The 14,997-nt window shown below is 36.4% G+C and overlaps 1 protein-coding gene across 3 annotated transcripts in view; it reads left to right on the top strand.

Moving 5' to 3' along the window:
* The window catches only part of LOC127862257 (ornithine decarboxylase 1-like), a 30,514-nt gene that overhangs the window by 4,199 nt on the left and 11,318 nt on the right, over window positions 1-14,997 (top strand). Inside the window, exons 2-6 of one of the 3 annotated variants that reach the window (XM_052401316.1) lie at window positions 2,068-2,193; window positions 5,553-5,720; window positions 6,618-6,714; window positions 7,007-7,083; window positions 14,818-14,990. In XM_052401316.1, the coding sequence (XP_052257276.1) occupies window positions 5,622-5,720; window positions 6,618-6,714; window positions 7,007-7,083; window positions 14,818-14,990 (446 nt within the window). In that variant the 5' untranslated portion in view covers window positions 2,068-2,193; window positions 5,553-5,621. Of the gene's footprint in view, window positions 1-2,067; window positions 2,194-5,550; window positions 5,721-6,095; window positions 6,130-6,617; window positions 6,715-7,006; window positions 7,084-14,817; window positions 14,991-14,997 lie in introns of those variants that run through there. The other 2 variants (XM_052401319.1, XM_052401317.1) reach the window with 2 other exon arrangements.

The raw sequence follows: 14,997 nt of genomic DNA, 5'->3' as shown, positions 1-14,997 counted from the left end.
TTTTTTTGGCCTAACTCTGCCCATCTGATTAAATGACAATTCCGTACTGGTCGATTCGATGGCGTTGAATCGTAACATCTAGAGCATAGGCCATTACACGGCACGCTTCAGTGATTATCACGTAAATCTCCAAGTAACCCAAATTCTCGAAAAGTCTGGTCGCAGTGTAAAGCATGACCACTTAAGACATTAGCCATGTGGATTATCGACCTAGGCCGTCGTCATTATCCCCTGGGGTCTTTCCGGTAAGGGTAATGATTGTGTAATCTTGGCGATGTTTCTGGCGTTTTATACGGTCTGAAAACAGGCATTTAGAGTGTGCATTTGTAAAGCATAGGGTCTTTTTTTTCAATCGCCAATTTCATGAAAATCTCATTTTTAATCGCCAGCCAGGAATTGTAATCGCCAATGGCGATTTTGGCGATCGGTAACGCTAACGTGGATCATCCCTATGACTGTTTTGTAACAAAACACAATCGTAATGCATAGAACATCTAGTATATCTTTTACTGTTTATCCGAATACTATACATTTCCGAAATATGTACACTTAAGAATGCCTTACCTGTTTAACTTTAATAATCCAATTTTACCTTGTTATTATCTGGTTTAACAAACCTAGGGCCCCCCTTTTTTTTTACAAATGATAATTAATAAATCTCTTATTACAACATTGTAATTAATTTATTCCTCATTGTAGACATTATATTTGAATGGTAAATAATAATAATAGGAATAATATATTCTAACAATTATTAATAACATATAAATTAACATGCAACAGAAAGCATTCCACATACGCCATCGCGCTGGAAAGTGCCCTTTTGGCAAAATACTGGCATCAAAAGTGCCCTTTTGACAAAAAAGCCTTCCCTGCCCTTTTCAAATCCTAGCTGGAGCACTGAGAGTATATATTTTTCCCCCAAATATTTGAAAAATTTCCCTCTTGGAAGTGTAATTCAATTTAAATCAATACCTCATTTAAATACGTCTTTCGTTACGAATTTATTTACTATAATTTTCCTGAACTGCCGCATGCGTGTTTACTTTCTTTTAGCCTTTACTCCTTTACCGCAAACTGTACGTATTCCACCATGTCTCACAACAGCAAAAGCTATCTGGAAAAAAAAGACAAAAAATCTGTTTTAACTTTAAAAAAATTGATATTCTGTTTAAACAAGCACAACTGAGTCAGTCTTCTTCAAATGCCGGCAGTGTTGAAAGACTGGTTAGTTTGCTCAACCTGCTTTGCGCACCACACAGAAACAGGCTTGGGGAACTTGCTAAGCATTGAAATTTCCCCTTTTATGCGTGAACCCCCCCCCCCAACCTCAGGTGACCTGACCCCTTTCCCCAATAACTGAAAAAACCCCACTGATAACTGCTTATTTTGGGAAGACTGTTTTTGAAACCGTTTTTTTATGCCCCCGTATCGAAAGATTAGGGGTATATTGTTTTTTGGCCTGTCTGTCTTACATTCATTCATTGTTTGTGTCCCAAAACTTTAACCTTGGTTAAAGTTTGATAACTTTTGCAATATTGAAGATAGAAACTTGATATTTGGCATGCATGTGTATTTCATGGAGCTGTACATATTAAGTGGTGAAAGGTCAAGGTCATCCTTCAAGGTCAAAAGTCAAATATATGGCTTCAAAGCGGCGTCAAAACTTTAACCTTGTTCATAACTTTTGCAATACTGAAGATAGCAACTTGATATTTGGCATGCATGTGTATCTCGTGGAGCTGCACATTTTGAGTGGTGAAACATCAAGGTCATCCTTCAAGGTCAAAGGTGAAAAAACAAATCCAAGGCAAGTAAAAAGCTTTGAAGGGAGATAATTAATCATTTTCTCCCATTTCTGTTTGCAGGGGAGGCAGTTCAGCCACTTTAAGCCCCATTCTCCCATTTCTGTTTGCAGGGGATGCGGTGCAGGCAGTTCAGCCCTATTTGCCCATTTCTGTTTGCAGGGGAGGCGGTTCAGCCACCTTAAGCCCCATTGTCCAATTTCTGTCTGCAGGGGAGGTAGTTCAGCAACTTTAAGCCCAATTCTCCCATTTCTGTTTGCAGGGGAGGCGGTTCAGCCACTTGCGTTGCCCAGACGGGTACGTTCCGTTGAGACAGCTTAACTTCAACAAAGAGCCGCCTTGGGACCCCAGCTAACACCTGCCGACAGCAAGTGTCCTCACTGGCCAGGTAAATTATCCCTTATATATTATCCATTATGGCTTTGGTTGGCCCTTTTCCTGCTCAGCAGCACTTTGAAAATGGCTATAGGCAAAGAGGGCAGGGGACAAGAATATTTCAATAATGTTTAGTCTTGCAGGACCAGGCAGCGCCTTACACTTTTGACACGTCCTGCAAACACATGCCCTCGTCCTTAAAAAGTGTGAGACATACAATAACAAGGGGCTGATATGATGTATAATGTTTATGAATAAATGAAAGCCATTATCTTCCTTATCAAGGCCTATGGTTAAATCAAAGGATGGCTGCTACATGTTCCTGCATTAGTTACCAAATATGTACTGTTTACAGCAGTACATGTACTTGGAATAATATACAGAGCATTCATAAATATAGGGCTTTTTTCCTGCTGTGAGAATGGTCATTATACAGAAAATGAATGTGCATGAAAAAAACATTAGAGTTCTAGGTTCGGCATATATATATATATATACTTTTGGAAAAGGAATTTAATACAATGAAAAAAGTCTTTATAAGGTAAAAAATACATATTTAAACTTCAGATTTTGTCACTTGTATTGTAGGACATGAGCTTTTGGGATTTGTCACCTGCAGAGTAAACCTTCTGGTATTGCAATAGACTCAACAAGTTTTAAAAAGTAATAACAATAACAATACAACCCTTTTTATACTGGGTATGATGTATCACTATGTGTTACTATCAACACTGTTTACATCCAGGTGTAACGTCTATTGCTTCATGTTTATTCTTTCCTACAAGATCTGCTTTGCTCTTGTTCTGGGCTAACAGTGCATGAGTAACAGTGCTTTCTACCTAGCAGGGGTTTTTTTTAGAAAAAGGGGAAGACGCTGGGTAAAAGGGGAAAATCGAGCGCGAAAAAGACATATTTGGGGAAAAAATAAAAACTGATCATTTCAATGTCTATAACTCGCCTACAGACTTCAGGTTTTTTTTAGAAAAAGAGACATGTCTCTGACCTTTTTGTTCTTAAACACATGAACAAGTATGATATTAAAGTCAAAGTCCTAAATAAAGTTGCAGGGGTAGATCTTATAATGGGAAATGTTTTCAACTGGGGCTGGGGAACGATTTCAATATTGTGATTTCAATTTCATGATGAATGGGTTGACGATCTAGATCTGCTACAGTATTGGAAGGGAAAGGTGCGGCAGCTGCCGATTGTCTACTTTCACTTTCACAATAATCCGACAGTATTAATCTATGTTGATTACATGTACCTCCGAATCCTGCTGGGTTTCAACGGTTTTTGATGATTCATTCTTAAAAAATGCGTCAACGCAATGAATATTTTCCGAGTCCGAAAGTTTTATTTTGTTCGTGTATGAACGCCAATTGTGAGACTTTTTTTCTGTTTTAACGTTTATACCCATCTTGGCTTTCACATAACCCGGATGAAAACTCGGCTGGTTTCCGGTAATTAATTGACGAATCACCCTTCTCGTGCAAGACCGGAATCCAGTAAAATAGTCACATGATTAATACGATTAGTTGCCCGGTTTCCATGACGTAATATAAGAGCTATATATAGAATCACTGGGATTCCCAGACTTGAGTGTTCGTCGGGAGAGAGAGAGAGCGAGATCGTTGTACATGGTACAAATAGGATAAGTGTCGACTTCCCAAAAGAAAGAAAAAAAACATTTCTTTGAGGGTAAAATATTATGTTTTGGTGAAAAATTACATTTTTGGAGGGGAAATGGTAGTTTTAGGGGAAAAATTCTGGTAGGGGAAGACGCCGATTATCGGCGTCACTTTCTTAGTAAAAAAAACCCCTGCCTAGGCTACATTTAATAAACTCCAGCCATACATGCAATCTGTAGCTAGTTGAGATGGGGAACTAAAATCTTTTAAGCATGTTAATGGCCCATAAAATTGTATTGCACTCATTATTCAGGAAGTCTATAATTGTAAACCTTTTTGTTAGGCTGTCTTCTGTTTAATTATTTATTATTAAACTGTAAAATGTGTATTGCTAGCTCTCATTGTAAGAACAGAGCTCAAAAAATGTATTGTTATTCATTGCCTGAGCACGATGCAGTGCTATTAATAACAGTTTCTTGTTACCTCATATTTTTATTTGGTTGGATAGGGCATACATACATGTAGTTTACAATTTTTACCATTACCATTATTACAATTGACCTGTTCTTCAGCAGCAGATATAAAGAGTTCTTATTTTGGCATTCAAAATACAACTGGCTTCCTGATCATTAATGTTCACTTATTCATATATTAGCAGGTAGACAGGCCTTGACATACTCTTGTTATGTTTTATATAAAAGAAATAATTAATTGCATTCCTGTTCCTGTGATGTTATTCACTGTGAATTTGCTCATAGATCTATGTTATAAAACCTTACAATAATTGTAAGCAATATTATGGGCTAAAAGACAAATTATTGATTTTATATCCCTTACATTTCCCTACTAATATTAAACAGCGATTTTCCTTGTCCAATTGGGAAAAGTACCCGTACCGGTCCGATTGGGAAAAATTGAGTCGTGAAAACCTCAAAATTGGGAAAAATCGAGTCGTGAAATCCTGAAATTGGGAAAATCGCGTCGTGAAGTTTGGGTCTTATTGAATACATCATACAGTTCATACTTAATTGAACATACCCATTTAAATAATCATTTGCAGGCATGCCTTAATGACCATTAAGTTATAAAGTTTATATAAATAACAAAATATTATAAAGAACACACCAAATCAATTACTAGTTGTTTTAATCTCTTTTAAAGCAATGTCTCTCTCTTTCATTTTTGTGAAAATTTCAACAATCTTTGATGTTTGATCATCACTCAGTTGCTTGCATCCCTCCCTGCACAGCATCATTATTGCTGTCAATGTGTCCTGTGATAGATGGTTCCGATTGGTTTTTTGGCATAATATTTGCTATTATGACTCATTTCAAACTGCGATAAGGTTACAAACCGACGTAAAACAGTACGCTGGCTGCCTGGCAAAAGAACCGGAAACAGTAACAACTCTATTGATTGAATGCGCTGAATAATAAAACCCGAAATTAATCGAGCGCGTGGTTACACACAACTATACGATTTTCTTTGTTCGCTCGCCGAAAGTTGGTTTTTTACGAAACTTTCTATCGTTTTGAGAAAAAATTCGGACGCTGATTGGGATTTTTCCAGATGCCGATTGGGAATTTGGGAATTTTCGCTTGATTGGGAAAGTACCGTTTTGGGAATTTGGGAATTTTCGTTCGATTGGGAAAGTACCGTTTACCGGTACTTTATAAAGAAGGAGGAAAATCGCTGATTAAACAACATAAAATGTAATATTTTTTTCTTTCTTCTCGTTTCAGAGTGTTTATATAACCATTCTTATTTGTGCTACTAAATTCCTGTAAACTTTAAACAAAAAAAAGAAGAAATCATGAAGCAGTACCTAGGAAACCAGGCTGTTGATATTCATCAGAGTGGCCATTCTACCCACTCCATCATTGAAACACATGTTGCTCACGCTAAACTCGAGGTGGGTCATAGCCAATCAGCTTGTTTATTATACATCCATGTATATATAGCTTAAAGTGTGTCATTCTTGTAAATAAGTTCAACAGCTTGATCAGTTATGCAGCTTTAGACTTAATTGAACTGGTTCATTTGAACATAGTAAACCATATGTTGTCAGATCAAATAAATGTCTCTGACACTTGGTATAAACTGTGTGAGCTTGTTGATATTTGCATTGTTTTGCATTAGCGTTGCAGTTTAAAAGTTTTAAGTACCAGTACATGTAGTTTAAGTTGTCATTCATCATTTACTTGACATTTAAACAGGTTACCCCACTATGGGCTGTCTGTTTTGAGTTGGCTATAAACACCATGCCTAATGAGATTATTGTTTCCAGTTCTCGGATGATCCTACCAGACCAACAGACAGTGGTAACTTTCTTGGTGATTATAAAACACATAAGTCTTTTGTAAGGTTGGTTGAATGGAATTTAATGATAGCTATTTCAGGGGTGTGATTTCTCCTATTTTCAGCTGATTTAGTCTCTTTGAATGTTAACTGTTATTCATTTTGAATTGTTGATGAATCTATAAACAAATGAAGAGTTTAGTTTAAATCTGTGAATCTGTGAGGCATTTTCCTCCCCTGATGGGGTGCCTAAGTCACGCCCCTGCAATTTAGAAATAGCAAACAACACTGAAGTTTTTGGCCTTTTTGTAACCTTCCATATTACTTACCAAAGTTTCAAGCTCAACGTCTAACTTATCCCCTCTGACAATCAAAGTTTTTCTTTCGGTTTAAGACGTGGTAAACTTAATATACTGCAAGAAGTATCATATTTATGAAAGGTATATTATTTATATTTCATATATTGCAGACATTTTCAGTTTTTAGTTCTCATGTTTGTTTTGTTTCTTAGGGGGGTGACGAGTCACTGATCATTGGAAACCTTGGTGACATAGTCCACAAGTACAACAACTGGGTGAGAAAGATTCCACGCGTCAAACCGTTCTACGGTAGGTTTTCTGCACACACTGTCTTCAATTGCATGTATCCAGTCTTCTGAAACACCCGAAACTTTGTATCAAAAGTGTGTCTAAGACATGCACTGGTTAATTTTTAATTTGATATGTTGTGTTTTCATTTGTCCTTAAGCTTGCATTTCTTGTAATCTGATTTCAATCAAAGACTTTTATATTTGAATATTGCTATGAGTTTTAGTTTTGACTGTAACATTTGTACAGCAAAGGAATCGTTAAGGTTTGTCTTCAAAATGCAGCAACAAACTCAGTGTTTCTATGCTTGCAGCGGTCAAATGCAATGACGACTCCGCTGTCCTGCAAATCCTTGCTGATCTGGGAGCCAACTTTGACTGTGCAAGCAAGGTCTGTTCTATTTGCGAATACATGATATGCATGGGTGAAAGTTTTCCGGGTTAACCCGGAATTCCGGTTTTTGGATGGCCGTCGAGGTCATTTTTTCAAATCGCGTAAATCCGTTGAGAAATTCTGGGGGGGGGGGGGGTAGGCACCCTATAGATAGCAGGCGCCAGTTCAAGTACCTCGATGTTGGCATCCTTTCAATCATTTGTCTTTATTGCGTTACGCCTGAAATAGTTATCCGTTAATGATATGCACAACGGTTCTGCTACAAACTACTTCTGACCAATCAAAAAAATTACTCGATCGTTGGATACGCCTTTAACCAATCGCTATTGTTCAACTTCACATGGTATATTTTTTGATTGGATGAAGGTGTGGTTTCGTTGATTTATTCACAAAACTGTCCCACTATTAATGCATAATCGTTTCGTAAATAAATAGATCTTATCTGAGTGAAAATTGCATTCATTGTTTGATTATAATAATATTACGCACTCACCTGGATTATTAAAAAGTGTAATTGGACATATTAAATACACAATTACTTTCGATTATCTGCTAAGTATTATTAGATAAGACGTTTTTCCAGAATGCAGAAAATTTTCCTCGGGTATCTCGTGATTTACGAATATAGCGAGCGATGCGAGTGTTGGTAAATTCACGTGTTTCACGCATAATGGCAAAAGCGTTGTTGATTATTTGAGAGCAAGTTACAATTATTTTGACCATATAATGAATTTCTGCGTTCAAGATTTTACAGAATTTTCACATCAATAGCACTAACATTTGAATACAAAAACATCTGCTCATAATATAAACGCTGAAAGTTATTACATTAAATGGGATAATAATTTTAATTTGTGAAATATATATTAAGTTCGAAATAATAAATGATATGTTATTATGATTTTGAACAATAAAATATATTTTTCGTGATAATTAGTAATTGAAACGTTGAATGTATCGTTTAAAATATATTCTTATTATTAATATCCCAAAAAATGTCAACTGCCGGTACAAAAGCCCTCAGAACCATGACTAAAACTTCACTTAATCATGTCCGAGATATTGAGGAAATTTACCCCCCGACTTATGGCAGAGTCAAGGCAAAAAACCAAGTTTTTCTAGCCACATTATACCCCTCGACTTATGGCCGAGGTAGACTTATGGCCGCGAATGTACGGTATGTATTCCTGTAGCAGTGGAATTAAGAAATGTTTTCTAATAATTTAAAATGAAATTGTTATTTTTGTAATCACCAATTACGATCTGCTGATGCTTGTACAAATCATAAAATTATAGAAGTGCAAATTTGTGAAAGCAATTTTGCCATAGAGGGCTTATTTGAATAAAATACCTTAACTTATTTTTCTGAACACATTTTTATCTGGCAACTTCTAATAACGAATGTTTTGTCATAGTGCTTATCTTTTCAATATTGTCCTCTGTTGATGCTTTCTAATTTGACCAGACATAAACTTTTAAAAGGAATAATGGGTTTATTCAGCTTAGTCATTTAGGGAACTTTATAGAACACAAAATATGAAAATGTCATGTCAAAACTAATTTCTTCCTATATACTCAGTTTAGTTCATCTGCATCTGATGACTTAAAACATTAAGACCAAAGAAGCATTCCCAGAGACAAGGAATTTCAACTTTTGGTAAAAATTTTCTGTTACATTTCAAAATTAATGTAATTTTGGTATCACTAGATGGTCTTTTGAAGTATCATGAGAAGTACTTTTTCCTTACTAAAAATGGTTTCCAAAAAGCTAAATTCCTGCAGCTTCGGGGGGCTTCGCCCCCCAGGCCCCCCCACCAGGGCTTTGCCCTGGACCTACCTGGGGGCCCTAGCGGCCCCCAAGACCCCCAGCAAAATTTTCAGGTTTTAGAAAATTTTCAACTTTCACCCATGGATATGAGCTTAGCTCTTGAAGAACACGGCTAAATGCATTTGTGTAAAATCATGTCCTAGATTAGCATGTGCAGTCCACACAGGCTTATCAAAGCAGATGCTTTCCCGCTAGACTGGATTTAGTTTAAAAGATACTTCGCTTGAACACAAAAATGAACAAAAGTGTAAATTGTTGTCCATGGTAAGCCTGTCCAGAGGCAGTGGTTAATTAGTGAAAACACTCAACGCATACATTAAAGTGATATTATGGGCATTTGGTTGAATGGAGCTGAAAAGAATTAACAGGTCAAAAAAGTTAGTTAAAATGTGGTTACTGACCAATTATCTGCAACTCATTTTGCTACCAGTTGTTTATTAAAAATATATTTTATTTTCGATATTTTACATGACTCACCCGGTCCTCTAAGCCAAAATGATCCGTAAAACAAAATTGTGTCTTTGTGTCGTATGAACGAATCTGCACTGAAACTAAATTTAGGTTCACATCGTACATGCATGATCAGTTGTCAAACGAAAGTACGGTTGATATTCAAATGCATTATTTTTCTCTTACCGGGATATTGATTTAGTATCTTGACGCTGCATCAACAAATATAAATGTTTATGAAGTGAAAACACCAAAAATAAACAACAGTTGCGATTGACTCCTATAAACTGTTAGATGCCCATTATATCACTTTAACCCTTTCCCACTCACAAGCAAGTCTGTTCAGGTTTAATGCTGTTTTTTCCTCATCAGTATATAAGGGTTGTAAATGAAGCCTTTAAAATTTGAATCTAATAAGAAAAGTCTTTAATAAAATTTAACTTTCTCAGGGCCTACAAATGCGTCAAATTAAGTGTCTAAGTGGTGAAGGGTTAAGTCCCCTTTCTCAGAGTGAGACTTGTCAGTGTGGTTTTTTCACCATTTTGGGAATGGGGCCGGGTCCCTTTGGATAGGGAAAATTTGCGTCGTTTTGAATAAAATTTGGAAATTAGTGATGTTGTGCTAAAAAATGCTTCAAAATTGAGAATGCAAGTGTTTTAGTATTTTATTTACTAAGGTTGAATGTTTATGGATGGGAGTTAAACAAAATATTGAGAGAAAAAAACTTTTTTGGAAACCTTCCATTGGGAATTTTAGCTACATTTAGGGAGAAAATAGATACTTTTTCAATTGGGATAAGCGGATTTCGAACCCAAATGAAAAAACACTGCTTGTGTTGAAGTTACGCTATGTTTTCAACTTGTGATTACAGTTGTTGTTTTTTTCAAGTGATTCAAATGACTATTCAGGGGTTTTTTTTAGAAAAAGGGGAAGACGCTGCGTAAAAGGGGAAAATCGAGCGCGAAAGAGACATATTTGGGGAAAATATAAAAACTGTTCATTTCAATGTCTATAACTCACCTACAGACTTCAGGGGGTTTTTTTTTTAAGAAAAAGAGGCATGTCTCTGACCTTTTTGTTCTTAAAAACATGAACAAGTATGATATTAAAGTCAAAGTCCTAAATAAAGTTGCAGGTGTAGATCTAATAATGGGAAATGTTTTCAACTGGGGCCGGGGAACGATGTCAATATTATGATTTCAATTTCATGATGAATGGGTTGACGATCTAGATCTGCTAAAGTATTGGAAGGGAAAGGTGCGGCAGCTGCCGATTGTCTACTTTCACTATTACAATAATCCGACAGTATTAATCGATGTTGATTACATGTACCTCCGAATCCTGCTGGGTTTCAACGGTTTTTGATGATTCATTCTTAAAAAATGCGTCAACACAATTAATATTTTCCGAGTCCGACATTTTATTTTGTTCGTGTATGAACGCAAATTGTGAGACTTTTTCCTGTTTTAACGTTTATATATTGGCTTTCACATAACCCGGATGAAAATTCGACTGGTTTCCGGTAATTAATTGACGAAACACCCTTCTCGCGCAAGACCGCAATCCAGTAAAATAGTCACATGATGAATACGATTAGTTGCCCAGTTTCCATGACGTAATTTAAGAGCTATATATAGAATCACTGGGATTCCCAGATATGAGTGTTCGTCGGGAGAGAGAGAGAGAGAGCGAGATCGTTGTACATGGTACAAATTGGACAAGTGTCGACTTCCCAAAAGAAAAAAAACATTTCTTTGAGGGTAAAATATTATATTTTGGTGAAAAATTATATTTTTGGAGGGGAAATGATATATTCGGCGTCACTTTCTTAGTAAAAAAACCCCCTGCTATTAAAGCAGCTTTAAACACTAAAGATATTAACATACATAGTACATATGCCCAGACATTCCCAAAAGTATTTTAAGTCCACAGGACATCCGGTCTGGTAGTCTTAGATAACTTGCAGGACCGTACTGGGATTCATAGGACCGAAACATCAATGTACAAACATATATATCGTATTTATATATTTGCGAAGTTAAGTGTTATGTTGTTCGGCAACAACTCAAATGCTCCATTAAAACTAAGTGTTGGTTGTTTTCCTAAGACGATAAGTTGTATGGTTACATATTTGTTTTCTTAAATCCAGGGGTGTCAATTGACCCAAATTTGAAATCTGGAAAATTAAGCTAGGGGCCTGGGAGTGCAGGACCCCAACGGGGATTAAGGGCTGAGTCTCTATGGGGGACACCACCGTGACCTAGCTTATTGTACTTTTTGTAGTATTTCTAGTTGCAATTTCCGGTGACTACAATGCGAAATATTATAAACCATACCATCCCTATCACCGCATGTGTATCGTCATTCTATAAAAGTGTTATAAATAAAGAACGTCGAAAAAATAAATTAAAATTGACGAATCATACTGTATCCAAATACGACAGTCTGAAAACATGTACATGTTTTGCACATATGATAAAATGTGCTTTATACATATCGTTTGTAGAAAATGTAACCAGTAACCTAGCAAATATGTAATCAATATATAATTCGGTTAACATATTGCTTTACAATATGCTACTGCAGTGCTTAACATTGCTATAAATAGATCACTTAAAATTTCAAGTTGTGGACATAAGCAGCATTTCGCAGAATCGTAAGATTTTTCGGAAAGTAGCGAAGAGGTTTCGTCACTTACCGTTCATTCTTTGCCAGCCACTAACCAATTAGAAATCGATAAAAAAAAGACCGGACGAAATTGGTACCAAGCGCAAATTTCCGGAATGCCCAGGAATATTCGTTCTCAAATGATTGCACACTGGAACGAATTCTATAAAATAAATCAACTTTTCTTCTTGAATTATTTCCCGGACATTGGACCGGTAACATGGCATTTTTAATCGGACCTGTCTTTAAAACGTATGTCAGGTCCGACGGTCCGACACTTTTGGGAATGTCTGTGTGCCTAGTAACATTTATATTGGTTTTAAAAGGTGATATGTATATTCTTTCAAAAACAACAAACAGCATTGTTAGTCCCCCTACCGGTTTCACCGGAGGGGACTTATGGTTTTTGCTCTGTCAGTCAGTCTGTCTGTCACACTTTTCGTGATCCTGCGATAACTTTTAAAGTTCTGAATATTTGTTCATGAAACTTGAAACATGGATAGATGGCAATATGGACATTATGCACGTCATTTCATTTCGTTCCTACGTCAAAAATTCTGGTTGCTATGGAAACAAAAACACACAAAAATCTGACAATGGTGGAATTTCTGACAATGGTGGAGCCGGTAGGGGACATATATTGCTTGGCAATAGTCTTGTTAAATTATGTATGAAGAAAGAAATCTTAAAACAAGTTATTGAATGAAAAAGCTGAAATATTTTAGCCATGCTCTTGGAATACTGGGCTTAATGTATTAGGGTAAAATAACGTCGCAAACTAGCCTGGGTAATTCACACAGCAAACCACAGGGGTCTCGATCTGCAATTTTTGGGGGCCGAAATACTCAAAAAGTATATATTTTTCCCCCATTTCAGACGAAAATTCCCCCTTGGATAAAACAAAAAATTTCTTAGTGCTGTGTAAACTTTCCGCGCACCTGCTTTAACTGGTACCCGTTTCTGATTCTATAACAACACATAGTTTTAAATACAGCATTAACGAAAATAGCTGAAAGGCCAGTGATTATTTGGGAACCAAAGCTTATATATGGATACATTTGGTCTTTTTTTTTGTCATGTCGCATAATAAAAAATCATGGAAAGAAAATTACGAAAACCATTTATAATTCATGCAAGAAAATTGAAATTTATTGAAAACACTTAGTCAGATTAAAAGTACCGGTAATGAAATCGATGACGAGACAGAACTTGGCAAATTAAATGAAAATCAACAATGTGTCGATACCTCGACGTTCTTACCGCTTCCGAAATGTAATGAAAACGAGACACTGTCTCGTACTGAAATTGACAGCCAAACAATTATCGATTCTTCGATGTGATTACCCCACCCAACATGTAATGAGTTTAAATGTTTTTTAGTTTGAAACTGTATTGACAGTAAGAAGATAATACAAACCAATAAATGATGCAAAACGTATATATTTTGTATTCATATATTAGTTGGTGGAAAATCCTCCTTTTTAAACAAACTACGCTAATTTTCCCCCTTCTGAGGGTGCAGGTACTGTTCCCCCAGACCAGGCAGAGACCCCTGATCCAGGGACAACGCTTTCCATTTTTATGGATTTTGTTGTTGTTGAAAGGAGATTTTAATTATACAAAAATCCTGTCTAGGCTGAATGGCTTGTCCCAGATAAGCCTGTGCAGACTGCACGGGCTAATCTGTGATGACACTATGTCATTGAATTAAGCCCCCTTTTCCCAGAGCAAGGTAAATATTTTTTTATCAAAACCATAACATGCTTGGCTTGTCACTTAGCAACTGCGCAAATCTAAATAAAGATTAGTCATTGTGTTTATTGATTTATTCCTTTGGGAAAATAACTTTGCCATTGAATTATATGACTCACAATGAAATGTTTCATGTGAAAGTAGATTTTCTCTGTTATGCTTTTAACATGGGGAAAGTACTGGAAAACCATGTTCTGTATCTCATACAATATCTAAGATGCGAGTAAACAGCTCTGTAGTTGGTTTAAACCAGTTACTACTGGTGAAACTGGGTGGGAGAAGTGCTTTTCTGTTTGATCAAACATGCACTCAAGTCTTTGTAGCCAAGTACTATTGAATGAAACCTTTCTGTTGGCAGTTCTTTTGTGTGCTATTAATGTTGGGTCCTGATGATTTATACATCTCAGTCCAACGCAGATTTATTGTTTGATGTTTTGTAAATACGCTAAAGAACTCAATTGTAATAAATGTTACTTGAATATGGTATTGTGTGTTTTTAATGATCACAAATTAAACATTTTTTTGTTGTTATTGGGAAGTATATCCATGAGCAATATTAAGTATACATGCACCCCCAAAAAAAAAAAAAATGAGTATTCAGAATTATAGATCAAAACTCATAATTATATTCTTGCCCTGCGTTAGAAAATAAGAATTAGTGTACATCATGTGATTTTTCCTCTGGGAAAGCATGGGCATTACCGGTAAATTTGAATGTCGCATGGGAGATAGGGATACAGTTGTTGAGGTACACCACTGTTGAACGTTCAATATTTATACACACAAAATGCAATTGCATATCTTCACGTTCTCAAGTGTGAATTAGTGTCTCAAATTAGCGTCTTAACAAGTCGTGACACATATTACTCAATAACATCTGCCAATTACGAAGTGCAAAATGACCCCCTTTCACACCTACCCACGTGGAAACCTACAGTACAATAATTTTCTTTCTTCTTAGACTGAAGTTTAAGAGTTGTTTGGTGAATACTGGGCCCCGGTATTCTTACTCTCTCATCCCTTCATGTTCACAGGCCGAGATCCAGAAAGTGCTGTCCATGGGTGTGTGTCCCTCACGCATCATCTACGCTAACCCTTGCAAGCAGTCCTCCATGATTAGATTTGCAGCCAAGGCAAATGTCGAGATGATGACCTTCGATAACGAATCTGAATTGCATAAAGTGAAAAGTCTCTTCCCCACTGCCAAGTAAGGT

This window comes from Dreissena polymorpha, chromosome 16 (assembly GCF_020536995.1).
Source record: "Dreissena polymorpha isolate Duluth1 chromosome 16, UMN_Dpol_1.0, whole genome shotgun sequence".
In the NCBI taxonomy this organism is placed as follows: Eukaryota; Metazoa; Mollusca; class Bivalvia; order Myida; family Dreissenidae; genus Dreissena; species Dreissena polymorpha.
The sequence above is the reverse complement of the archived record's forward strand: the minus strand, read 5'-3'. Positions and strand labels throughout refer to the sequence as shown.